Source organism: Podarcis tiliguerta (genome assembly GCF_965153285.1).
Source record: "Podarcis tiliguerta genome assembly, chromosome: 11".
Classification (NCBI taxonomy): domain Eukaryota; kingdom Metazoa; phylum Chordata; class Lepidosauria; order Squamata; family Lacertidae; genus Podarcis; species Podarcis tiliguerta.
Window position 1 is genome coordinate 36,072,474 of NC_139544.1, and position 26,384 is coordinate 36,098,857.

General features: G+C 40.4%; 1 protein-coding gene across 6 annotated transcripts in view; it reads right to left on the bottom strand.

The window, feature by feature from the left end:
- Nucleotides 1-1,733: 1,733 nt before the first annotated feature.
- The window catches only part of LHFPL2 (LHFPL tetraspan subfamily member 2), a 115,427-nt gene continuing 90,776 nt past the window's right edge, over nucleotides 1,734-26,384 (bottom strand). For 5 of the 6 annotated variants that reach the window (XM_083404375.1, XM_083404378.1, XM_083404379.1 and 2 more), the window contains 2 exons: nucleotides 16,693-17,469; nucleotides 1,734-6,767 (listed from right to left, as the gene is read on the bottom strand). In XM_083404375.1, the coding sequence (XP_083260501.1) occupies nucleotides 6,511-6,767; nucleotides 16,693-17,122 (687 nt within the window). In that variant the 5' untranslated portion in view covers nucleotides 17,123-17,469 and the 3' untranslated portion in view covers nucleotides 1,734-6,510. Of the gene's footprint in view, nucleotides 6,768-16,692; nucleotides 17,470-17,706; nucleotides 17,742-26,384 lie in introns of those variants that run through there. The other variant, XM_083404380.1, reaches the window with a different exon arrangement.

Genomic DNA, 26,384 nt, shown 5'->3' on the forward strand with positions numbered 1-26,384 from the left:
TCTTCTATAACAGGTCACAGTGTATAACTGAGCAGCTACAAGTGGGTCACAAGTTTTATATGTGGGAAACTTCTGGAATAAGCTGTACAATTTATGGAATATTGTAGAGCTGGAACAGGTATAGAAGAGGGCAACCAAAGGGAACAAGGAGACTGGAGCAACTCCACTATAAGGAAAGATTACAGTGTTTGGGACTTTGGGGGAGGGGGAAAATATAGGGGGACATTACAGAGGTTTATAAAATTATGCATCGTGTGGAGAAAATAAGACTGCCCCCTCAATACTACCAGAAGCTGAGGTGATCCAATAAAGCAGAATGGTGGGAGAGTCAGAACAGGTAGTCCTTCAGATGGCTGAGTTAGTGGAACTGACTCCCCAAAAGATAGAGAGATGGCTACCAACTTGAATGGCTTTAAAAGGGAATTAGACAAATTCATGGAGGGTAGAGCTATCAGTAGCTACGTAAGCCTGATGGTTTTGTAATGCCTCTAAATACCAGTTACAGGGAATCGCAGGCATCTGGTTGGCCACTGTGAGAACAGGTTGCTGGACAGGGTGCAGCAAAATGTGTTCATTGTTCAGTTACTCAGTTCTTGCTCTTTGTTGCTATAACTGCTGCATTCCGCAAAGACAACTAACATCAGAGATGGAGTGTATATGATTGGACAAAAGAACGCCACGGTGACAACTAAGAGATTGGCTTGTACTAGTCTCAGGCTCCCATAAATATGTGAGGCTTCACCTCGTTTTTGTCTTTTGGAGCTATCCAGCCAGATGGCCAAAGGTACTCTCTCACCATCTACTCTGCAAAGAATTCTGTGCATGCTCCTAAACCCAAGACTGCTCAAGCAGGTAACCCATATAAAAACTAAATTGAACTAAGCTAACATGTATCTAAACTAAACTAAATTTTTGCTTTCATTTCAAGTATGTTTGATTTGGTGCCTTCATTTTTCTTCCTCCCTCTCTCAAATAAACTTTTTTTTTAATACTTTGGACATCTGGCTTCATTGGTTTAAAAAATGAGTTTTCCTCACTAAAATCTTCCTCATGCATGGTTGTTGAGATGTCTACGAATATTTCACAAGGTTTTGTTCAGGTTCTTTGTCCACAGGTCTTTGGGAAAATAGGTTGACTGCTCCTTTTGATATGTTTTCCCTAGAGCTGGGCTGAAGAGGCTCTTTGAGAGTATGTCTCTGAAACTCACTAAGCCTCTGGCCAAGGTTGTGCTAGGAGGTGTAGTCTAATTGGTGGAAGCTATCAGTAGCTACTAGACATGGACATGGTCCAAACACTTACTGCGATTTCACCCATTTTTCCTAATTACACCAACAATTTTTAGTTATCAGATTGGTACTAGAAAATACAGCTGTTAAATGCCTCCAATTTATTGCCTTTGTTCTCTTTCTCTTTTGGTTCTCAATGGTTACAACCAACAGTACAACTATTCACTGGTACAAAGTTACCTGCTCTTCCTTTCACATTCAATCAGAAGCCAATGGCAATCTCATTCTTGTAGTTCCTCTCCTGTTGCATGGATAACTTGGCTTAAGTAATTGGATTTATATTCCTCACCTTCTTCCAATGAGCACTGGGTGGCAAACACATCGATATTAATACAATTTAAATTTATAAAAAATACAGATTAAACCAAACTTTAAAAACAATAACTCTATGCTCCCAAACTAGTAATATCAGGCTTGTCAAAATCAGAAATGATTTCTCAGAAAAAATGAAGGGTTAATAACTGTTTATTAGGCAAAGAAATTACTATATTGTAGACAAATTAAATTAGCAATACAGCTCAACAACATCCTTTACTATGTTTAGCTGACTATAGAGCTTCAAACATTCCTCTCTTGTTCCTTTTATGTTGATGAGCTTGCTAATTGCTAAACAATCCTTCACATTTAGGCTATAAATAAGTAGGCCTGGATTTCCCAGAGTTCAGGAGATGCTGGAAATCCATCATTCCAATTATTGTTAACCCCACCTTCATTCCAATGAGGGATTTTACAGGACATGGTTGACATCTGATAAATATGAAATAGAATTAGTGTAGCTGTATATGCCTTTGGAATACCTTTGTCCCTTTCAACCTCTCTTTTTTCTTATTGTTATTGCACATCTCACGTCATATGAATCTTTAAATTTTTACCCTCTGGAAAGCAGTGGCACATAACACAATACAGTAAATGTTTACAAAAATGATTCAGCCGCAGCTATTTAAGAAATAATTTGTTAAGTTTTGTTTACACATTTTGAGCTGTTTAGAACACAGGTTTAAAACACAATTTCTTGAGATAATATAGCACACGCTAAGAAGCATTCACATATATGTCATCTTGTGAAGGCAAAATACTTTATAAAAAGGGGTCCTTGAAGTTTGTTTAGAGGTAAAACATAAAATCTTTCTTAAACCACAGGATGTAGTCTGGAAAACTTTCAAGATTTCTTGTACATAGATTTAAACCTTGTGACTGGCAATAAAGCTTCTATCCAAGGAAACACAAAGTTGTGTTGATAGCAATGGGTGTAAAAGTGACAAAACCAACCATGCTGTAAGTTTTCTTGGAATTATGAAATATTTTTTGGAATTCATGAAATATAAGTTTAGATGAAAACTAGGATATATTTCAACCATAAGAAAGATGCATTATGCCATGTAAGGAATGCCAATGTTTGGTTACTGATGTGCTTTTTTGCAAAAGAACGGGCTGAACTATTTCAGTGGCTGAAATCTGAACTGTGCCATTGGAAATTTTGTTTAAACTAGATTTTCCTTGAGTTCTCTCCCTCTTCCCACAATACTGTAATATATAGCCTCACATAAGGAATTGTGTCTGCATATTACTGAGATCGGACTTTCCAGAAAGCTCTCCAACAGAGAAAATCCTTGTCCCTTTAGAGCTTATTAGAAAACATGATGGGCAGCTTGTTTTTGACCATGGAACCATTCATACCCGTGTTTTATAGGTAAGAGTTCTTGCTAGGTGGTAGCTGTAATAGCACAGTAAAGCATCATCTTAGTAGGATGTGATGTTAAATACATTTTAAACTTCCCAATTATGTGGTAAGATTTGCCAGGGCCTAAGCTTCATAATGCACACACTTCTAGGTTACTGTGCTTCCAGTCCATGTTATTATAGAAACTTCACTTATAGTCTGCAATTCTGTGGCTCATGTACATTAGAATGTAGAGTTTATAACTAGACCAAATGCCACTTGAGTGTTGGTTAAAGCTGTATCTACCATACTGGATTTTGAAATATTAGTCATTGCACAACTAAAGAAATATTTTATCTGTTTAAATCATTGACTAAAACACATAGGATTCATCCATTGCTCAATCATATGTGCATGTGATTTATTTTTACAAAGCAAAAAAGCTGCTGGTTTTAGATACATACCTGAGTCATAGGAAGTGTCTTAGAAGCATTCTCTCTATTACTTTCCAACAGGAGTAAAAACCTATTTGCAAAGAAGTTCTTGCCAACTGCAGCTTTTATGAATTTATTTCAACTGCTGTTCAATTCAACGTGGGGGGTAAACTTTCTCTTTTTTAAGATGACAATTTTTGCTTTAAACACTGCAGCATTACAGTGTATTGTCTAAAGTTGGCATGCCCATTTGGAACCCTTACTAAAAGGGCAGTTGGAAATGTGAGAGACCAAGTAAATAATGGTTTGTTACATCAATGAATTCCTTAAAACACTTTTCAAGAGCCCCATATACTACTAATCTGTTCCATAAAAGCTTTAATTTCAACTGTGCACACTCTCACTCTCTAGACACATTAATTTCTGATTTTACCACTTCAATTCTAGGCTGGAAGCTGTTAGTTTGAAATCCCATGATAGTTTCCCTAGAGAAAGAGATAGAAATCTTAGTGTTATCCCTCAATTACCTTCAAATGTTTGTATCTCAAAAATCAGAATGGAGGTTAAATGCAAGAGCAACTTAACAATAAATGGGGAAGAGATGTGAAACAAATTATTGAACCAGCACTCTTCTTTTTAACAGCTCTTATGGCTCTTATTGCCAAACTGCCATTTGGGGGAGAAGAAAATCTAAAGAAAAATTGTGAGAGCAATTGTATTTTTAAAAGGGGGAAACAGAATGCATATTCTGATTTGGAGTAACTACACACCTGGATCACAGCCATAATAATTACAGCAGTATTCATGGGGGGGGGGGGGGCAGCTTCAGACATAAAATGTGAAATGTGACAAGATCATATCCTGTGTTAAAACTGATTCTGCCAAACAAATATTTCATTAGCCCTGCGTCCTTATTGAATATGCATTCTTTTTAGAGCTAAAAAGGTTAGCTCTAATTGAACCTCACTATTTCAATCTGGAGGTTTTTTGCTGCTGCGGTACCAAAAAGGAGAGCAAACTAAAGAACATCAGCATGGACACTCCATGTGCATTAAGAGGGAGCCCTTTTAAATAGGAGTAGCCCACCATGTTCTAGAATGAGATAGTCTTCCTCAGACCTGTGCAGCTTGTGACCTATCAAGCCAAGCATAGTCCACAACTATGTGTTTTGGTTACTAGGACCTTGCAAACCTTTCTTTATGTGCTACCTGCCTAAAGCTACAAAAATGAACAAGGGTTGTTAAGCACCTGGCAGAGTCACAAAAGTAGGCTGCATTTGGCTTGGGTCACAAGTAATCTACCACTCTGTAAACAATGGGACAGTGTTTACAATGTTTGGGTTTTCAGGTTAGGTGAACCTGGTTGTTGTTGGTTGTTTTATAAGACCCTATCTTTATAGTAGGAAGACTTATTGTTGTCCATCACACTTCTAAAGTCTTAATGCATGTTTGTATTAATCATAATGTGTGTGGGTAGTGCATCACCCTTTTATGCTCTTGCTAATTGGAATGTCCACAAGTTTTTGAACAGGAGAAATTGTCGAAGAAGTAGCAGCAGCTCTGCAAAAGAAAGCAAACTTTTGTTGTCCAAGATAGTGTCTTAATCGGCACTGCTGGTACTGAACATATCAGCATAGTTGGTAATACCCCCACAAAATTTGTATGTACATAGTTGTTACTCATTTTTGTAGTACTTACTATAGCAGTGGTTAAAGAAGAAGCAGCCATGCACAATAAACCTGAGTTACGAGGGGTAGATACTCTAAAATACATTCCTTGTTACTGGAAATTTCAATTTTCTTAATTTTAGAAGCTATGGTAGACATAAGTGGTTATCATTAGTGGTTTTGATGTAAAATTTTAGTCTAGCATCTTGGCCTCCAACTGCTGCACGTTCTTCCTATCAAAAGGTAAAATATGAGAGATCAATGTTAATAAGGCTAATCTGATACATGAACATCTGATTATTAGCCGTCAGTTAACCCGTCATTATGACAGCACCATGATATTTTGTTTTAATGGGTTTCAAAAATTCTTAGGCTTGTAGAAAAATTACAGAAGTGTATGTATGCACTGTCTTGCAGAAAAAGATCACCTCTGGAAAATCATTGAGCTGATTATAATCATCAGCATGCAATATAGCTGTAAAAAGATCTTTCAAAAGCATCAGACCTTAATAGAGTCTGTCCTTAGGTGATGATGCGGCTATTTTAGGCACATAATCTCAGGCAAGATGAGCGCAATGGCAGTCTGTACTTGGAATGGCAAGAAGAGGCCATTGGAGGTACCCTGTGGGCACCAGTACTCTGCTTGCTACTGTCCTTGAAGGTGGATTAAGGTCTACACTTCCACTAGGAGGTACACCTTTGGGGCCTAAGTACTACCATTACTACTTCCTAAGACTTGCTTCACCTATCTACATTTATACAGCTAAATCAATCGCATATTGCTAGTACTACCTGTGCTTATGAGCCCAAAATAATTTAGCTTTCATTCTGGCGGCTGCTGTATACTGTACTTGTTCTGACTACAGCAACCTATTTCACATGTTTACTGGGCAAAGTATTGCTTACAAGCCCCAGCCTATGAAAATCCCTTCCTTGCAAGCTTCATTTGGAATCCATGCATATTTCCTGTACTCAAGTTTTCCCCATGTGCTATCTCAACAAGATAAGCTTTTCTAAATGCATCCCGAAGAAACTGCCGTAGGGATGGCACCAAGGTGACATCTAAAACCTTTGAACTTGAAGCCTGGTTACATTATCTTTCTGTACATAGTGGAAACATATTGACTTGTATTCAGCAATATCCTTCCAAGGATTCCTCTGCAATCCTTCATAGTGGTGAACATACAAGTAGAACTGAGCATTTCCAAAACCGTTAGGCACTGTTCATACAAACTTGAAGCCAACAGCTGTATGTTGTAGCATCCTTCCATTGCAGCCAGGTGCTGTGATGCTGACAAAGTAACATTTTATTCTTATGTTGCTGATAGTCCTCCTCCATGCCTATTAAGTGACACTATACTGCTTGAGCTCCAAAAGGCTTTTGTGTGTGTCTTGGCATCAGTTCATTTAGAAGTCCACTTAGAAGCCAATTCTGCTGAGACATGTAAAGGTTCTCTTGAGTCATTAAAGGAGACAGATAAGACTTTTCCCTTCTTCAATTTCTTCCTGTACTTTGTCACTGGAGGTGGCGATTTCAGCTTGGGCGGAGAAGACTGCGCAGATGAATGTCAGAACAGTGCCCCCAATTGCAGTGTAGAAAGCCCAGCCCAGCGAACAGTCACCAAGTTTATAAGCCGAAGCATAATGTCCGCAATAGTCTATTGCCTTCTGACAACCCCAGCCAGCAGGGTATAAGATCAAGCCTAGGATAAGGAAGAGACCTACCAAGAAAAAGAAAGAGTAGTTAGAACAAAAGTGCAAACACATCACTGTAAACCAAACTGGCAAAAAAAGGGAAGTTTATCATGAGAAAAGGGGAGAGGATTCAGTAACTACAATGCAGAATCACTTGGCCTGCAGGCTTAGGGACTGACAGGCAATGCACTGTTTATAGTGCAACTGTGGGTTTGACATCCTGAATGTAGTTGCTGCTATGCAGTAATACAAACCCAGCAGGACATGCCCAAATGGAGAATTATTACTAAATTTATTACTTGCCCTTCACCAGCAGATCCTAGGGTGGGTTACGGCAACATTAAATTCAGCATTAAAAACAGCTAAAACAAATTACAGTCACATGTAAAATGAATAAAATGACAACACTGAAAAATGTTTACAGTATTAACTATATTCCTATTATTCCTCCCCATCTCCACCAAGGATGAAGTTTTTTCTAAGTTATAAATCACAGCCAGTATCGGTTTGTTTCTTAGTAAATCTTGAGGGCAGGAACAGCTGTGAGTGCTAGTTTCTGTCTCATTCACGGCAATTAAGATTTCTACATGCTCCAGCACATTACTGTTTCTTAATTATTGGGACAGAATGCCAGCCAGCTGAGGGAAACATCCCAGTATCCCACATTACATAAAGCTGCACTTGGACATATGAGAAAGTTCAAAATGTATCAGACCCTGTATGTAAATCCTTTAACAAGCATTTCTTAAACAGAAAGAGAGAACCTGGATTATCTGTAGCCTTTTATCATTTGGTTGGTTGCAAAACCCCATATGTGAATTATGTTCCAGTCTTAACATTAGGGATTTCTCTGTGTACTGAGTCAGGAACAGCCAAAAACATTGTGTGGTGTTCCTTGCCAGCATGACTGTGTCACTGAAACTATAAAGTATTGCTTCATCTTGGGCAGACCAGGATAAACTGGGCTTTCATCCTTCTGAGCCCACCAGCTGTGACAGACTAAACACCAGAAATCCCCTTCCTGGTGTCATCAGAAGTTCCTTTGTCAGTGTGCTATACAGCATCATTTTTCTGACTAGGAGATTTATTGACACAGCATAAGTTTGAAAATTACAATGTTTAGCACCAAAATTTCATTTGAAATGGCTTTTATCTATCAAAACCAGGATGCTTTAAAACTGCTCCAATCTAAGTACAGTTTCTCTTACCAGAAAACATTTTATGCACACGTGTTAAAGGAAAACAAAACTTGAGCATAACCTCTGAGGGTGTATGTACACACCAAACACCTGTCTTATACCTTGGTGAGGTGACCCCAGAACTTGACTTCCCTGAGGAAAGGAGATGATTAAACCTGTGGTATAGCTATATCACCTTGCCAACAAAGGTCCGTATAGTAAAAGCTATGGTTTTCCCAGTAGTGATGTATGGAAGTGAGAGCTGGACCATAAAGAAGGCTGATCGCTGAAGAATTGACGCTTTTGAATTATGGTGCTGGAGGAGACTCTTGAGAGTCCCATGGACTGCAAGAAGATCAAACACATCCATTCTTAAGGAAATCAGCCCTGAGTGCTCACTGGAAGGACAGATCGTGAAGCTGAGGCTCCAATACTTTGGCCACCTCATGAGAAGAGAAGACTCACTGGAAAAGACCCTGATGTTGGGAAAGATGGAGGGCACAAGGAGAAGGGGACGACAGAGGACGAGATGGTTAGACAGTGTTCTCGAAGCTACAAACATGAATCTGACCAAACTGCGGGTGGCAGTGGAAGACAGGAGTGCCTGGCATGCTCTGGTCCATGGGGTCACGAAGAGTCGGACACGACTGAACGACTAAACAACAACAAAACAATAGCTATATCCTGGCTTGCTGTTTACCAGGGACCTGACAGCTTTGGCGGAGGGACGTCTGTGCGTTTTATCACATTTTCCACCTAAAATTAGTTAACACTGCACAGATTGTTTCTTAAAATGTAGGCTATGTGCTCATAGTCAGATTCCTTTTTTAAAATTGGCTTCTGCCATCATTCTGCTTTATATGCATTTATCAGACAACTGAGTAAATAAGATTTAAATGCTTAAATGTTTGCTAGCAAATACCACAAGATACTACTGTGTGTTGCATTAACTTATTAGCACAGACTTATCAAACAGGTGTGTCCAGGCATCCATTCTATTCGTAAATCAAAGAATTCACTAAAGACAAATTTTAAGAAGCCAGTTTTTTCTGTTCTCCACCTTTATATCTGCCACTCAATTAGTATGCCTCTGTAATTTAATTGAAGAACATGAAATTACAAATCCTTCAATCCTTAAGTATTGAGGTACCCCCTACTTACTATTTAATGATCCCTGTGCAAGTCTTGTACAGTGCAAATGTAAGGAAGAAATGGAGTAGCTAATTAATTTGATGCCTTTAATTGGACTCTCAGAGGCTGGAGGCAGCTTTGGAGAGGATGTTCAATTTAAGTTTTGTGGAGGTACATCTGGAGGGGCACCTCCACTTTCCAAGTGATTAGCTAAAAAAGGATTAGCTAAAAAAAAGTTAACGCAGAGAGACACAATCCATCTCTCCAAAAACAGGAAGGAAAAAGAAGTATATTGTGCTCTAGACACAAATTAATAAAAAGAAGTTGTCCATATAATTTTGAAGAGAGGGGAGTTCAATAGCAAGAGCTAAGTTCTAGCTTAGGTAGCTAATTGTCATGTGCCTTTTTATTTTAGTTTCAAAGTTTTTATTTGGAGCTCCAGGAATGTAACAAGAACTGTGGTTAATTGGATACGTCTAAGGAAACCTTATATGCAGGGCTTGAAGGCAACAATCCTCTTCAATTGTTTTGCCCTAACATCTGGTGTTCAGATATGCACTGCCTCTAAATACTGAAGTTTCACTTAGCTATCAGGGCTAATAGCCACTGAGCATAAGGAACAACATCACTGTTGAAAGCCAAGAACTCAAAGTTCAGTACTAAAATTCATCAACGTCACACACCACTCTGACTGCCTTGCACTGGATCTGAGTAATGCCAGACCAGCCGCAGTGGCAGCTTTGCAGTAACATAAAGCAGATCCCCTTGGTCTGATCTTGGAAACAACTCCTTCAGAGAGCATGGTTACCCAGCTGTTTGTTTGGATAAGCCAGAAGCATGATATTTAGTTCTGACAGTCTCTTGTGCAGTTGTTGTTCTGCCACATTAAACAGCAGAGTATACTGGCAAAGCTGAATGCTGTCTGCAAATCCAAAAACGACCCCCTTGCATTTTCTACTGAAACAGAGGGGTGCTTGCCTGTCAAAAATGCCTCTGAAGAAAGCAGAAATTGGCCAAATGGGATCAATGGTGCGTCAGTGCTGTAGACAAGCAAGGACCATCCTGCATTATTAAAATGAAGGGGAAACACAGAAAACAGCTCAGAAAGTATTTTGTCTGTTTTCTTGTCATTTAATTGTAGAACTGGAAGGTCATTTAGTCCAATCCCCTGCAATGCCTAGCAGTTCAAAAGCACATCAAAGTGCAAGTAGATAAATAGGTACTGCTCCAGCGGGAAGGTAAACGGCATTTCCGTGCGCTGCTCTGGTTTCGCCAGAAGCGGCTTAGTCATGCTGGCCACATGACCCGGAAAAACTGTCTGTGGACAAATGTCGGCTCCCTTGGCCAGTAAATCGAGATGAGCGCCGCAACCCCAAAGTCGTTCGCGACTAGACTTAACTGTCAAGGGTCCTTTACCTTTTTTTACCTGCAATGCGGGACTTCAATTAAAGCATCCATAACAGATGGCCATCCAATTTCTGCCTAAAAACTTCCATTTTCCAAGGGAATCCATTCAATGTCATAGACAAGATACTGTATTTGGACCCAACTATACATGTGACACACCCATTCCTAAAAATGCAAACTTGATATAGATAGCTATTTAAATGCAGTAACTTCATCAAGCCAATCCTAGGATTCAGCTAGATTGGTAAAAGAAAAAGCAATTTATATGTGTTGTATATGCAATATAACATTGTGCCACCAGATGGCAATGTGAAGCCCTGTTGTTTTCCACCTGTTTTTCCTGTTTAAATTTACAACACTTTAAACTGAAACACTTATTTGATGTGCCTAGATCCAGCCCTAGATTTCAGCAACTGACTGGAAATATTCAATAAGTTCAGCTCCCTGAATTAATACTTATAGAAGACAATCTAGCCAAAGAAAATGACAAAACGTGTTGGAAGGATCTGAAACTAAAAGCCGCCAGGACTAGTTGGCAACACCAGGGTTTTTCCAGACTCTTTCCTAATTCAGTTGCACTTTACAGAAACTGTACTGAAATTGGGTTCTTGGTTTTACCAACCCGGAAAACACCCACATACAGTGAGTCATGGCAGCACAAAAATCATATGATTAGCCTGTTATTCTTTCCTTTGCATGTATACTAGCGATTTTCAAATAGTTATCACGTCTATCAAAAAGGATATCAATAATGCTGGACCAGTTTGCTGCAAAGAGCTTAATCACATCTATCTCCTATCTTTTGCTAGCAGATTTTTGACAGAAAAGACCTTTATCCTCTTTTCTCATTCAAGTATTTTTAAAAAAGGTTAATACTGCAATCCACTGATGATTTATAGTGCAATCCTAGGAAAAATCACAAGCATGCCCCATTTAGTTCAATGATACTTATTTCCAGGCACATGCATATAGCATTGCACGTTTAACTGAAGCTAAACGTTATTGAAATCAATAGTATTTTCTTGTGAGTAAATGTAGTCAGGATTGTAATGTTAACCCACAGATGAAGACACTTCACATTGGCGTACATTGTCTTCATGACCATCACCTATACAAGTTCAGTTTTGCTCAGACTAAAAATGAAAATCACATGCAAAGTGTGTTGCCAAAAGGTTAGGGCAGCTGCTACTTTTCCCGTAAATTTTAGTTGCAATCCTGTTGGCTGATCCTATGTTGTGCAGCATTTTCCTAAAACCATTCCAAAACTAAACTCAAGAAACATTCCAATTTGTCTTGCCAAGTGTTCCTACATTACTGTTCTACTACAGTGTATTAGCTAGGACAAGCCGTCCACGCAGGTGCCTGAGTAGGGCTGGTTAGAAAAGTTTTCTAGCCTGCCTCTTCTGGAAACTGTTAGGATTGCGTTGAATCTCAGTCCTAATCTGACTCCTCTTTCAGATGAATTGCCAAGAACGCAGAGGAGGCTGATGCATCACCAACTTGGCTAGAAAAACGATTTGGGAAGAAAGCCCTGCGACAGAGGAAGCATGACGAGGAATTGATTGAGCAACAACAAGAAGAAGCAATATTATGGCCTCCTCTCAGGAGCTGTCTGCCAGCTTTTATCAGCTCAGGCCCTTCATCTCCTGCTACATATAAAAGGCATGTTCATTATGTAGCTTAGAGGGAGACTGAAGTGCAAGTCATACAATGACACTACACAGACTACTGGTCAGCCTGGAGTCTAAACAAGCCCAGAGGCACAGGAGGGTCTAAGCTGCCCACTTTGCTAGGCAAAACTTCAATCTGTAACGGAATTAAAATCGTTACTGTTAAAGTACTATCCTGTACTATTTGAAATTGGCTCTACCATATTTCAATGCCTGATTATCACATATACTTAGCATGAGCACACTTTTCCTCTTAGGCTCATCTCCCCTCCTCCTGCCCCCACCAAGTCTTTTCCCGAACTTTAACTTTCAGCAGTCATGCTGGAATGCAGCCATCTGAATACAGGAACTCATGTACCATGCTGTTCAAAGTGCAAATGTACTTGAGACAGTGTCAGGATTTCCACTATAAACCAAACAGCATTTTCCCAGAAATGGAGAAGGGCTGGCACTAATGGCTAAAATAAAATAATAATAAAAAAACCCCGCCAAAAACAAACCTAAGTGGAAACTTAGCACAAAATATGCACTTTAAATATTTTCGGAAAATATTTTGAGTTTTAATATAAGCATGGAAACAACCTTTTTTAAAAAAGAAAAACAACCCCATGTTATTATTTAATATGTTTTTAGGTCTTTCAGTATATGTAGCACCTTCCAGAGTTTTATAGGCAAAAAATATTGAGCTTTGTGCCCCCAAGGAACTTACAGTCTAATATAATATAGAGAGAAATGGAGGGAGGATGAATGTGGGCAAATGCATTTAGTGTGCCTCTGAATCCCAGTCCCTAGATACCCAACTGGATACAACAGACTACTGATATTTACAGGCAGAAAAGAGGAAGGTATTATTACAATCAACCCACTTAAAAATTAATTCCCTGTTAGTATTTTAGGAACAAAATTGCTCAAACTCAGGTTTTTCAAGTAATTCACAGCCTTTTAAAAATAGCTCCAGCACTCGCAAAAGATGCACAAATGACCGCCTGTCCAGCCCCTTTTGTTTGTCAAGCAGCAGTTACTGATCTAATGATATGGTTGTGTTGGTCTATGGCCCTTTGAAGCTGATGACTTATTCTTTCCTTAACAGTATGGCTTCTAAATGTTTACAAAATGAAGATTGCTGCTTCCCTACTTTAAGAACAGAAAGGAACTGTGAGCACTGGAGGATAACAGGAATCCCAAAAGGAACCTTTTAATCAGAAGACAGATTATTTGCAGACAGACTAAAAAGCTCCTTGGCCTAAGATGTGTGTGGGCTCATTGTGACTTGGCAGCCCTACATGCTCATGCAGATGAAGGACTTGGACTAAACCCTTAGAAGGACATTCTGTAATCTTCATTTTACGCACCATTTAAGTCACTGCCCACAAAACTGGTCAGAAATTCAACAGCTTGTGTAGTTTTCTTCTTCCCACAAATTCCAGGAAAAAGATTAAATATTAATCATCGTAATTTCTGCAAGATTTTAAAGATAACCTGGGCAGTAATCCTCATTATCACTGGACTTAATCTTCTTCTTCTTTGGCTATCACTTGTAGCCAAGTAAGATTGTCTTCCATGAAAACAGTCTTAACAGTGAGCCTGTAAGTGACTTTTGCATGCACACATCCTTTCACAGTGGGGACATAGGTTTCCGGGTAGGAGTTGATCACAGTGAAGGTTTGCCAAGCGTGCCTTCCTCTTAGCTCGTTTCTCCCTTTTGTCTTCAGCCTTTGGTAAAGGCTGTTCTCCAATTGGAGTGCCTGCAGGCCAGTGTTTCCCACTTGTCAGTGTTTATCCTACATTTTTAAAGATTTGCCTTGAGAACACCTTTAAACCTCTTTTATTGTCCACCAGTATTTCGCCTTCCATTCTTAAGTTGGGAATAGAGTAGTTGCTTTGGAAGACAATAATCAGACACCCGAACAACATGACCAGTCCAACGAAGTTGATGTTGAAGAATCATTGCTTTGACACTTGTGATCTTTTCTTCTTCCAGTACACTGACAGTACACTGTCTTCCCAAGTGATGTGTAAATTTTTTCAGAGACATTGTTGATGGAATCTTTTGAGGAGTTGGAGATGGTGTTTATAAGTGGTCCTTGTTTCGCAAGAGTACAGTAAAGTTGGTTGTAAACGAGCATTTGGGTTTCCCTGTGAATGTCCCAAACACTTGGCACTATTACCGGGAGAAAGCTGCGCTCGCAGAGCTCAGGCGATGCTGGATTTCAGCATCTATGTCCTTATGGAAAGATAACTGCCTAGGTAGGAAAAGTCATCGACATTTTCCAACATTACACCGTTAAGTTGGATTTGTGGCACTGCAGAGGGGTTTTTTTGTGCTTGTTGGTCCAGTACTTTGGTTTTGGTTTTTGTTTGGATATTGAGCTATGCTATATCCCACACCACCATTCCCCCTGTGCAAAGGAATTGTCCCTTCTTTCCTCTTCCCCGTTAAAAGGTAAAGGTAAAGGTACCCCTGCCCGTACGGGCCAGTCTTGACAGACTCTAGGGTTGTGCGCCCATCTCACTTAAGAGGCCGGGGGCCAGCGCTGTCCGGAGACACTTCCGGGTCATGTGGCCAGCGTGACATCACTGCTCTGGCGAGCCAGAGCCGCGCACGGAAACGCCGTTTACCTTCCCGCCAGTAAGCGGTCCCTATTTATCTACTTGCACCCGGAGGTGCTTTCGAACTGCTAGGTTGGCAGGCGCTGGGACCGAGTAACAGGAGCGCACCCCGCCACGGGGATTCGAACTGCGACCTTTTGATCGGCAAGCCCTAGGCGCTGAGGCTTTTACCCACAGCGCCACCCGCTTCCCCGTTACTCACGCTCAAAATCTGTTCCAGAGGTTTAGGGGGCCTTCTGGAGCAGATTTTGGGGGTGCATTGGGTGTAAAGAGGAAAGTGAAGTCTTGATGTGTGAGAACTCTGCATACAGCATTGGATTTCTGAGTAAATATGTATAAGTTTGTCCTGTTAATCAAGAATATTCTAAATGATTGAAAGTGCTTGTGCTTTGACAGCTGTTGGAAATGTAAGGTGATAAGAAAAAGAGTACCATCTGTGTCCCAAGTACACATAAAAAAACCAATCAAAACCAGGTCTACTTCTGCAAAATATTTGTACTTTACAGAAACAACTCTGAAAAATAAAACTTCATGGATGTATTTAAGCCAGGCTTCAATCCAGCTATGAGGGAATATTTTAATAGTCCTATCTGTTTACAGCCATGCTGGCAGACTACTTGAACCATTGCTTAAGCACTTTGCAAGAGCAAGAATTAAGAAACTCGTGCATCGTGACAGTCATACGTCATCAGCAGAACACTGGCAACATTCCAGGTGCAATAGCACTGCCATGACAAAGCATCAGTGAACTCAGTAAAGAGTCATTTCGAGATTACTAATTCTGTAGCCACAACACAATTTACAAAGAACTAAATTTTAAAAAATTGGTTGCTTTCCATCTATGGATGATAGTCACATTAGCCGTAGTTTTGTTTGTTTGTTTGTTTCAGAACGAAAGTACAACCAAAAGGGTTCAGATACAGAAGTGGTTCATTCTCTGATTTATAATGGTTTGTGGCTGACCCACCATTTTCTTCTCTGGTTTGTTTAGGATTCTCTTAAGAGAAAAAGGATGATGGTGAGGAAAGATATGAACTGCTGGTTCATACATAATGTATTTAAGAGCTCTTCAGAGAAAAGGTAGGGTTTATAAATGCAATAAATGGAAAATAACAACCTTCCCCGTATCCCCCCTCCCCTCACACCTTATGATTCCTTTCCTTGCTTCCTGGTTTGAGACAAATCAGTTTGCCTTTTTGTGCTAGTCACACAGCTAACGACTGGAATCAAAGATGAAATGGTGGTTTCTAGAACTATGAGTAGTATAATTTCAGCTTCAGCCCTGTATAACTGAAGGAGCGTCTCCACCCCATCGTTCAGCCCAGACACTGAGGGCCAGCTCTAAGGGCCTTCTGGTGGTTCCCTCAATGTACAACCAGGCAGAAGGCATTTTCGGCAGTCGCACTTACCCTGTGGAACAACCTTCCGTCAAATGACAAAGAGTTAAACAACTATATAACTTTTTGTAGCCATCTGAAGGCAGCCCTGTTTCAGGAAGCTTGTTGGAAGCTGCCCAGAGTGGCTGGGGCAACCCAGTCAGATAGGTGAAGTATAAAACTTATTATTATTATTATTATTATTATTATTACAAATCATATTTGCTGATTCAAACTATGTGTCATGTTAAGGAGGAGGGTCTGAGGGTATCTAAACAGCTTCTCACAGCGCAGAAAAGATATAGGTACTTTAAAGTAAACTGCAACATAGTCATTCTTCTGAGAAATATCCAGAACACCTGCTAGCTATAAAGGAAACTTTAGCTAGTGTCTTAAGTTTTACCCTGACCATATTCCTGAATTATAACATGGGCTTGTTAAATGCAGTCTTCTGGAGACTAAACTATTTGAACAGGTCTTTACATTTAGCAGAAAGAAAATCTTGTTGAGAATGCATCCTTATCCACATACCACAAACATATCCAATATGTTTCACTTTTTGCCTTTTCATACACTTACCTGCAATCCCTTGTAGCAGCCCACAGACATTAAAAATACTTTTCTTCATAACGCTCTGTACACACATGGTGAAAACGGATACAAATGCGACAGCACAGAGTATCATGATCCCCGCGGCAAGGAAAATAGCCGTCGCCTGCCAGAATCCACTGGCAATCTCATTGAAGTTTTCAGCATAAGGGCCACAAAGCGTGTCGGGCATCGATGATTTCATGTGTGAGAGTCTGATGCAACGTCCGTAGATCCCTAAGGTTGGACGAAACGGCTCCAGCGATCCTCCCATCCCATTGTCCATGCCCTCAGAATTCCCAGGTTTTGCCTTGCCAATCAGCCAATCAGCACTCATGAAGGCTATGAGCTCTGCAAATGCCACAACAATACTCAGGAGCGTCCACAGCATTGAGCGGCAAGTGACAATGACATGACACATATTGCTGTCCAAGTGCTTTAAGCCAAAGCAGTTCAGAGCCTGAAATCCAAGATAAAAAGGGATAAGTATATATGAATGGAAATTAACGGGGGGTGGGTATGATCCTGTTTCCGCTCAGCTCTTCTCCAGTAGCAGAAATGGGAGGTATTCTCAGCAGAAGTTAGATAAGCAACATTTTGCAGGCAGTCCATTCATTGATTCTGAAGGTTTAGTTTCTCTTTCCTCCTCTTCCGTTGCAGAGCACTGAAGTATGTGTGTCTGTGTTAATAATATTCATACTGGCACATGACGTTACAATAGTGTGTGGGAGGCTCCAGAGAACAGCCTACTGGTTTGACATCACATACCTAAAAGAGAGAAAAGAAGAAGGGTGTGGGGGGAGAGAATGTTAGCCCTGAAGGGAGAAAAAACTGTTTTAACTATACCCCCACGGTTTTTGTGAACAATCCAAGTTTTTAAGCAAAGATCTAAATCAACATCTAATAGTTTTAACATGGGCTTGTCAAATGCAGTCCTGCTGGAGGCTTTCCCAGTTTTTAACCTCAGCAGGGTTATTAATCTCCTGAGGCAGCGCCTGTACTTACAGTATCAGTTCCACACCATCCGATTTACCAGTTGTTTGTCAAAAGCTTTACAAGTTTCACAGAAACTCCCAAGCACACCCATCCATTCAAACTCCTCCTCGGAAATTACACGCCAGCGGTAGCTGTCCAGGTTAAGGAAGATTGAATGAAAATAAAAAGACTGAATTGCCTCGTCTATGAGCACAAAGGCATAGTTCAATCAGAAGGTTTTTCTGTGGCTTTAACAGAGTATTTTATTTAGGCTTGACAAATTCTAGGTTGGCTTATGATCAATATTTAAAGACAAAAATAGAAACTGTACAAAAAAATCAACAGAGAGCACCAGAGAAAATACCGTATTTCTCGCTCTATAAGACGCACCAGACCATAAGACGCACTTAGTTTTTGGAGGAGGAAAACAAGAAAAAAAATATTCTGAATCTCAGAAGCCAGAACAACAAGAGGGATCACTGTGCAGCGAAAGCAGCGATCCCTCTTGCTGTTCTGGCTTCTGGGATAGCTGCGCAGCCTGCATTCACTCCATAAGACACACATTTCCCCTTACATTTTAGGAGGGAAAAAGTGAGTCTTATAGAGCAAAAAATACGGTAAACTTGATCTAATAGTGCAGAAGCTGGGGTGAATGAAAAGATCTTCCTCTGGCACTCTGGAAGGATGAGAGTTTGTGCCAGGGAAGCCTCCCCGGGGGAAAGCATTCCACAGACTGGGTGGCTAGAGCTGAAGAGTCCCCTTTCGCCACCATTGATCTGACCTTTGAAGGTGGGACAACCTATAGGACGCGGGTTCCCAAACTGTGGTCCATGAACCAACAGTGGTCCATAACCATCATTCAGGTACTTCATGGCATGTCTGAGAATACAAACTGCAACGCAATAAAAATATAAGAAACAAAAGAAGCAATAAAAAAATCATACAGCATCCAGTGCATTGCAATTGCTACAAGAGGCAGGAAAATCATTAAGTGGATCATCAATAATTTTCAAGTGGTCCATGGGGGGAAACGTTTGGGAACCACTGTTATAGAAGGACCTTGAAAGTTTTATCTTATCATTTGGACAGCTTCGTGTGGTAGAAAGCACAATTATGCATACATAACAATGGACGTAGAGGGAATAGTTAATTTTGTTTGCACTACAGAATAAAGCCTGGTGCACTTGAGCAAACCAGAGGGCAGAAGATGCATTTATGCCACTGAAGTTACTAAGTATGTTTAGGCCCTGTAAATTACCTGAATTGGAGACCACCTGAGACCACTCTGAACTCCTCAAGCAAGAGAGGGGAGAAGTGTAATTTAAATAAATAAGCTGTAGTTGCTCTTTAGGCAGAAACCATGCAAGGGGACTTCATCACAACAAATCATTCAGAGGTTTGCCACAAGGATCTAGTAAAATTGTGTGTACCGTACACCACCAAATACTAAAAAGGCGGAATGCTCTACATCAGTTTTCCCTAATCTGTGGCCCTCTATATGTTGTCAAACTACAACTCCTATTATTTCTGAACATTGGCGATGGTGGCTGGGGCTGATGGAAGCTGTAGACCAATAAAATCTAGAGAGTGCAACATTGATCTTATATGACTTGGTGGGTGGATGTTCTTAGCCTATGAAGAGAGGAACCAAAAAAGGTTGGTTTAATATAGACACCAGTTAATTTTATAACGGATGACGGAAAGTGAAGCTTTATTAGGGAGATGATTGGTGTATTTTCTTAATTTTAAAAGGGAATTAAATGTCCCAACCTCTGGTACACTCAAAGAGAGTAAGCAAAGAGCTAATTCAGTTCACAACTTGACTTCTGGCAGAAATTAAAGGACAAGCAGTGTTATCGTCAGGCAGACTGATGGGCATGTGGTGCAAACACACCCTCTGTAAATAGCAAAAGCTGGGAGATAACGTATCAGCTGCCAAAACAGCAAATTCTCTCAGCATGCCCCATTTCAATAATACACCGGAAGGAAGGAACTGTAATAATAGTTTCTTTTGACACTGCCCGTGCTATAAAAAGGAGGTGAAGAGTTTAACTCTTGCTCAGGAAGCAAAGCAATTAGTATTTTCAACATGGATTGGAACAAGTTGTTAGTTTGGAAGAGAAACACTTACACAGCTACTGAACTTGGTTTGGTATAAGAAGAATAACCTGAACAGTTTCTGCAGAGAAATTGTTCACAGGAAAAAGCAAGGTTCATACTGACTTTGCAAGGTGTGGATGTCATCGGAATGCCGAAAGGAAAAGTAATAAAAGCCTGAATCATCTATTATGAGCAGCACAAGGATAACAAAGTTCAAAGCTTCCAGATATGGTTCAGCTCCCATCTAGTGTGCAAAAAACAGGGTGCACAAGGCAAAACCATGCAGAGGCTGGATGCATGGAACTGCCAGCACCGCACTGAGCCCCAGGAGCAGAATGCACACGCAATATTCCCTACCCCTATGTCACAATCATGTGAGGTGAGACCCTCAGGTGGTACCAAGGAAAAAATTGATCCCCCTGCATTTTCCAGCTATGCGTCTAGCAGCATACGCTAAAGCCATCATTTCTACTCAGGTCATTCTTGCTGTCACGGCACACAGATCTGGCTAAGGGATGGTGGAATCTTGGCAGTTCTGATTTCTCTCATTATTTCATTTTTCCTGTTAAATTTGGTTTGCCCTATTTCTGTATGAAGTATGCAATTTTTTTAAAGAAAGAAACGAAACAAAAGGTCTTACTAACTTTTGTAATCTTCTGCACGCCATTTTCCCCAACGTAATGCATTTTTATGCATTATGTTCACTAGTACGCACATTTTAATATGCATTTTTAGTTGAAAACTTGCACCCCAAAATGCAAATTTCATAGACAGCTGAGTTTCATTTTATGCACTGGAAATGTGAATTAGGTAGATTTACATGAAAATGAGAATAGACACCATTCTTATCTACCATTCCTAGCCTGGCTGCAGGCAAGTGGGTTCAACAGACAGGCTGTAGCTGGTGGAGTCATGCAGAGGCAAAGCACAAGGAAATATTTCCTAGTGGTTCATACACTCATTCAAAGCAGATAGTAATATTAGTTCCTTATCTGCACCCTTAAGTGCAGGGTTTTTGTTCTTATTAAAGCACAAATCTTCATTGTAGGGGGAATCTGGATTGAGACCATGGGTGGTGGGGAGGAGATTTCAAAACTCTGGAGCTAATGGGTCTCTGATCCAAATTGGGACCATAACAGGAAATAAAGCGTTAAAACCTGTACCTCACTCTAGGGTAAGACAGCCTTCCTCAACCTCATGCCCTCTAAATATTTCAGTGCAAAACTCCCATCATCCCTGAGCCTTCACCATACTGACTGGGGCTAATTGTGAGCTGTGGTACAAAATATATGCAGGGAACCAAGGAAAGGAAGGCTGGTCTAAGGGTTGACAGAAACAACCATCCGGGCAGCCATGTGGTCCCCTGGATTTATATCCTAATCTGTATCAAATACCATCTATTGCATTACAAACACAGATGAGACTTTTCAAAAGAACACTGGATTGTATCCAGCTAAGGCATGACATGATGCTATATTCCCTGCAAATTGATTCCTCGTTTCTTCTCTACACAGCATTACTAACAGTAGCATTTGTATCAATACAGGCAACATAAGCACAGTGATGACTATCATTATCAATAGGGAAATTATTATTGTCATTCTTATTATCAGTGCAACTGCATGCATGCTTATTTAGAAGCAAGTCCCAATCAGTTCAATGGAACTTTCAATATTTCATCTGTTAGCCTTATGTTGTGGTGAAAGCTAGCTAATTAGCTTGGCTGTTTCAACCAGTTTATAATCCATGGCAGAGCTTCTTATTTTCCAAAATGTCCTTTTTATGAGTGTCATAATCCATGGAGAATAAAGGAGTATACTTTCCCTTTCAGGCAAAATCCTGTCCTGAATAAAATCCCAGTGTTGTCTAGGTTTATTACATTATATGAATTCTAGGGGCAGTCATTCCACAAAGAAAGTTGTTTTTCTATCTGAAAATGATAAAAGGCATTTAATTGGAGTTGTGAGACAACTTTCCCCAGTTATCAATTTCATCAACAATCTAGAGTCTATGGGAGACATTCAGTAACAGCCAATTCAGAAATGGCAGCAACTGCATGAAATCATGAAAACCTAGGATTAACAATGTGTTGAATAGTTTATCCAACATAAACTGAATTATTCTCTATTATTCTTTGCACGGTTTCCTTTTAAAGGTTTTATAGCTGACAACAGTTCACACTTACATTTCCACAGAGCAGAATGAGCACCAAATGTTTTGCTAAGAACAATAAAAGATTTCAGGAACTGCCTGATACTAGCAATTCTTTTCACTGGGATAGGCAGCCATTCTCAATGATAGCCAACCTGGTGCCCTCCTCATGCTGTTCAACCAGAACTGCCATCAGTCCCAGCCAACATGGCCAGTGATCAAGGATGGTGGAAACTGTAGTCCAAAACATGGGATCAGAGATGGTGTTAGGGAGGGGTCTTCTCTAACCCAGTACACTTGGAGATGCTGAAGGACCTGGATCCTATGGCCTATCACTGTGATAAATGCCCTCATCCTAGTAATTTGTTTTTTCTCTCTCCTCAGGACACAAGAGTGGAAATCACAGAAAACTGTGACTACTCCTATGCGCATTAACACTCTTTAGTGTTCACAATGAAGGCACACAAAAGGCATTTCTTTTGCACAGTAACCTCAAGATTTTCTAGCCCTTATGACTGCAGTGTAGAATTCAAAGTCTGTGGGTGACAACTGGTGAAATTTCAAACATTGGCAAAGGGGAACCAATCAGTTCCCCAGAGGTTAGGGAAATGCATTTAGTGTTTCCCACACCCAATGAGAAGCAGTATGTATGTATGTATGTATGTATGTGTGTATGTATGCATGTATTTAAAGGAACAAAATATAAGCAAACATATGCACTTTCCCCTTAATTTACACACACAGAATTTTTATTAATTTAGTGACAAGTACACATACTTCTGAATATTAGAGCTTCTGAGCTTCTGGAGGAGCTTTCTTGCCCTGTGTTTTGCATCACAAAGCATGATATATAACTGCAAAAACAAACAAACAAAAAACAAACATTGATATAAAGGCTGAATTCCGAGTTTTGGATTTACATAGTTGGAACAGGAATTACCTACAGATTAGACTGGTTGCTAATCCTGGAGGTCCCACCACAACACTCTTATACTGTAGGGCCTACAGTGTTAGTACAGATTGTCTGCTTAAGCCATCCGTGTTTGTTTTACTCAAGTTCCCTCTTGGCAGAAGATCCAGTCATCCTTCCTCCTCTCCATTTAGAGCATATGGTAATTAGAAGGATGTAGTAGGCTAATCTCCTTAAGGTTATTTGGGATATGAAGAATCTGGCCTCTATTGCAAGGGGAAGAGGGATAACTAGAAGGCTTTCATCCCATTCTAGATGTACAAATTCTACGATTCTATCTTCTATTGAAAGAAAGCACGAGCCTGAATGTGTATCACAAGTCCCCTAAACTTTGCAGTCTCCCCTGTTTTATTAACTAATAAATCATCTTTAGAAAAGTGCCTTTTGGCTCAACTAAAACAGCTGAAGTGAGGGCCACACAGGCAGCTGAAATGGGACCTTTTTTAAAAGAGAGCGAGAGAGAGGAAAGAATGCAGCAGCTGCAGGCACAGCAAGTCCTTTTCTTCTCATGCTCAATTCAGTCTGCAATGAAATCATGCAGAGGGGTTTGTATATCTTTTGTTTACCAAACACAAGGTTAACATCTTGATGTCTAAAATGAGGAAGGGCTGCTAGAGCCTTGGCACTGGTTTCATGAGCTGTTATTCATTAGTGGATCTACCACATTCTGAGAATGCTTTGAGCGATGAATAACAGAGGTAGTGGCTATTTAGATGCTGATGGTTTTAAATTATTGCCATTTAAAGACACACATACGAACTCATGTTGGTTGCGCTCATGAAAAAAACAGGAGGCTTCCAGCCAGCTTAGTACAACTTGGCTAAGCTCTCATTTCCATTACGCCTCCTACTGAGATGTTCCTATAGCTTATTCTATGCAGAGGAAGAGCAAACTAGATAATGGATACTAGTGCATTTGGCTGTAACTGCTGCTATTTCCTGTCTCATTGAACATGCTTCAAATGTATTTTCCATACATGCTTTAAAAAAACAGATATGAGTATTAATCAAAATTCTGACATCTCAGTCTTTTCAGAATAGATCTACCCTTGTTTTACCAGCATTCTCTCTCTGGTCTCCACTGCAGATCTCAGTATTCCACTGAATGCAGGAGAGGATAAGAAGCAGGTAAATGATACCTTTTAGCTGATAACTACACTTATAAATGGGCCCCTAATTTTAACTGAACAAGTCCTATTTAAGAGTAGACCCATGAAACTGATAGGCATTACTTAGGCCCATTTATTTCAGTGGGTCTACTCTGAATAGCACTAGCATTGACTATAACCTGGAGACCAGAACAGTCAGTAATACTGACCCTATTCACTCCTACACAGGATGAGGCCCAGGCAAAGGGCTCTTTAACACCTTCCTACTGTGTGGGGGCAGTAAAAAGATTTTGGCAAAGATTTTGCCTTACTATGCATGTCAGGCTGCAATCCTATACCCACATACCCAGGAGTAAACTCCCATTGGACTCAAACTGCTGATTAGACATGTATAGGGTTACATGGTTAATCACTTCTCCAGGCATAGGGATCTTTAAGTCCTTTACCTCACCACCACTACCAAGTAGCTACAGGGTTTCTTTAAGAATCCTCCCCTTATGTACCTCAGCTGCTTCATGCCTTCATTTGCATACAGCAGCGAGCATCTGCAGAACCTCTGCTGATGTTGAACTGCGGAGAGAACACAAGTGAGCCTTAGCCTGTGCTTCAGGTTACATGGGAGAAAATAGCTGATGTATTATCCCTAGAACCAGTGCCTATGCAGGGGCAAGAGATAGGAAATCCCTGGGGATGGATCCATGGGTCACCTATCCCTTAGTATGCCACGTGGTTCACCTGAAGGAACGTCTCCACCCCCATCGCTCAACCCAGACATTGAGGTCCTCCTCCGAGGGTCTTCTGGTGGTTCTCTTACTGTGAGAAGTGAAGTTAGAAGGAACCACGCAGAGGGCCTTCTCAGCAGTGGCGCCCTTCCTGTGGAATGCCCTCCCTTTAGATGTCAAGGAGATAAAGAACTACACAACTTTTAGAAGACATCTGAATGCAGCCCAGCATCAGGAAGTTTTTAATGTTTGATGTTTTATTATGTTTCAATATATGCTGTAAGTCATTCAGAGTAGCTGGGGGAATGCAGCCAGATGGGTGGGGTATTATTATTATTATTTATTATTATTATTAAACTAGGTGGACAAGCAGATACCTGACCAAGCATTACTACACCTCTGCTTCCCTGGATTTCCAAATGGTTGTGACACATAAGGCAACAATTACATGCATAAAACTAGTATAGATAGATAGATAGATAGATAGATGATAGATAGATAGAGATTTCTAATGCTAGAAAGGAAATATGCCACCCTGCTCTATGTGTAACATGAAAAGTGAAGTGATAAACAACATGAAATGTACATATACATCAACTAGACAAGTGTTTGGGTCTCCAACTGTTTTTTGACTACAGTTCCCATCATCCCCAGCCACTGGTCCTGCTAGCTAGGGATGATGAGAGTTGTAGCCCCAAAACAGCTGGAGGCCCAAGCTTAGGGAACACTGAACTAGACGATGGGCTGCAGCTCCAGGTTAGAGCATCTGCTTTGCATGTAGAAGGTCCCCGGTTCAATCCTAGGCATCTTCAGGTAGCGCTGCCTGAAATCCTCAAGAGTCACGGCCAGTCAATGTAGACAATAATGAGCCAGGTGGACCAATGGTCTGACTCAGTATATGGCAACTTCCTATGTTCCTAATACCCTAAGGTTGTGATTCATAGCTGTGCAATCTCATGTCAGCAAAACCTGACATATTGTCCTTCAGTGGTAAAGAGGTCATACTCGTAATGTTTTTCAACATCATCGAAGCTCCAATTTCCCGGACTATGGGTTTGTTCCAATTACTCTTTGTTATTGCATTTCAAATTCCTTAGGCCCGTGGCCATAGCATTGTGTTTTGAAAACTTACCGAAGATTTGCTGTACTTGCAAAACATATTAAATCTTCTATATGGGAAAAGGAATGTAGACAGCATGGTATTTCTTGGTATCTCAAAAGAAAGGTGCAAGTCCCTGGGGGGTACAGAGAGCTGTTACCCAGAGCAACATTGGCCACAAATACTGGCGCAACGTAACTGCTCAAGAATGTATCAGTTGGGAGGGAAATGAGGAGTTTTCACTCTTTTGTACCAGATGAAATCATTCTAGATGAAATCATTCAAAGTCCTGGAGTCCCAGATGAAACCCCCTTTCTTGTATGCATACAATAACATCATCCTCCCAACCAGAGCCAAATGCTCATTCTCCTGTAATTAGGACAACCTTGGAATGCTCTTCTCCTGCTCTAAATCCGGACTTCTAAAACTGAACTTTTTTAAAAAAGGGGGGAAAGATGAGCAACTGCTGTGTGGATAATCAATGCTTTATATGTGCATTAACACAAACTGTTCCTGAATAAAGAACAGTTCAACATATTCTGAGAGTTCCCCTAAAGA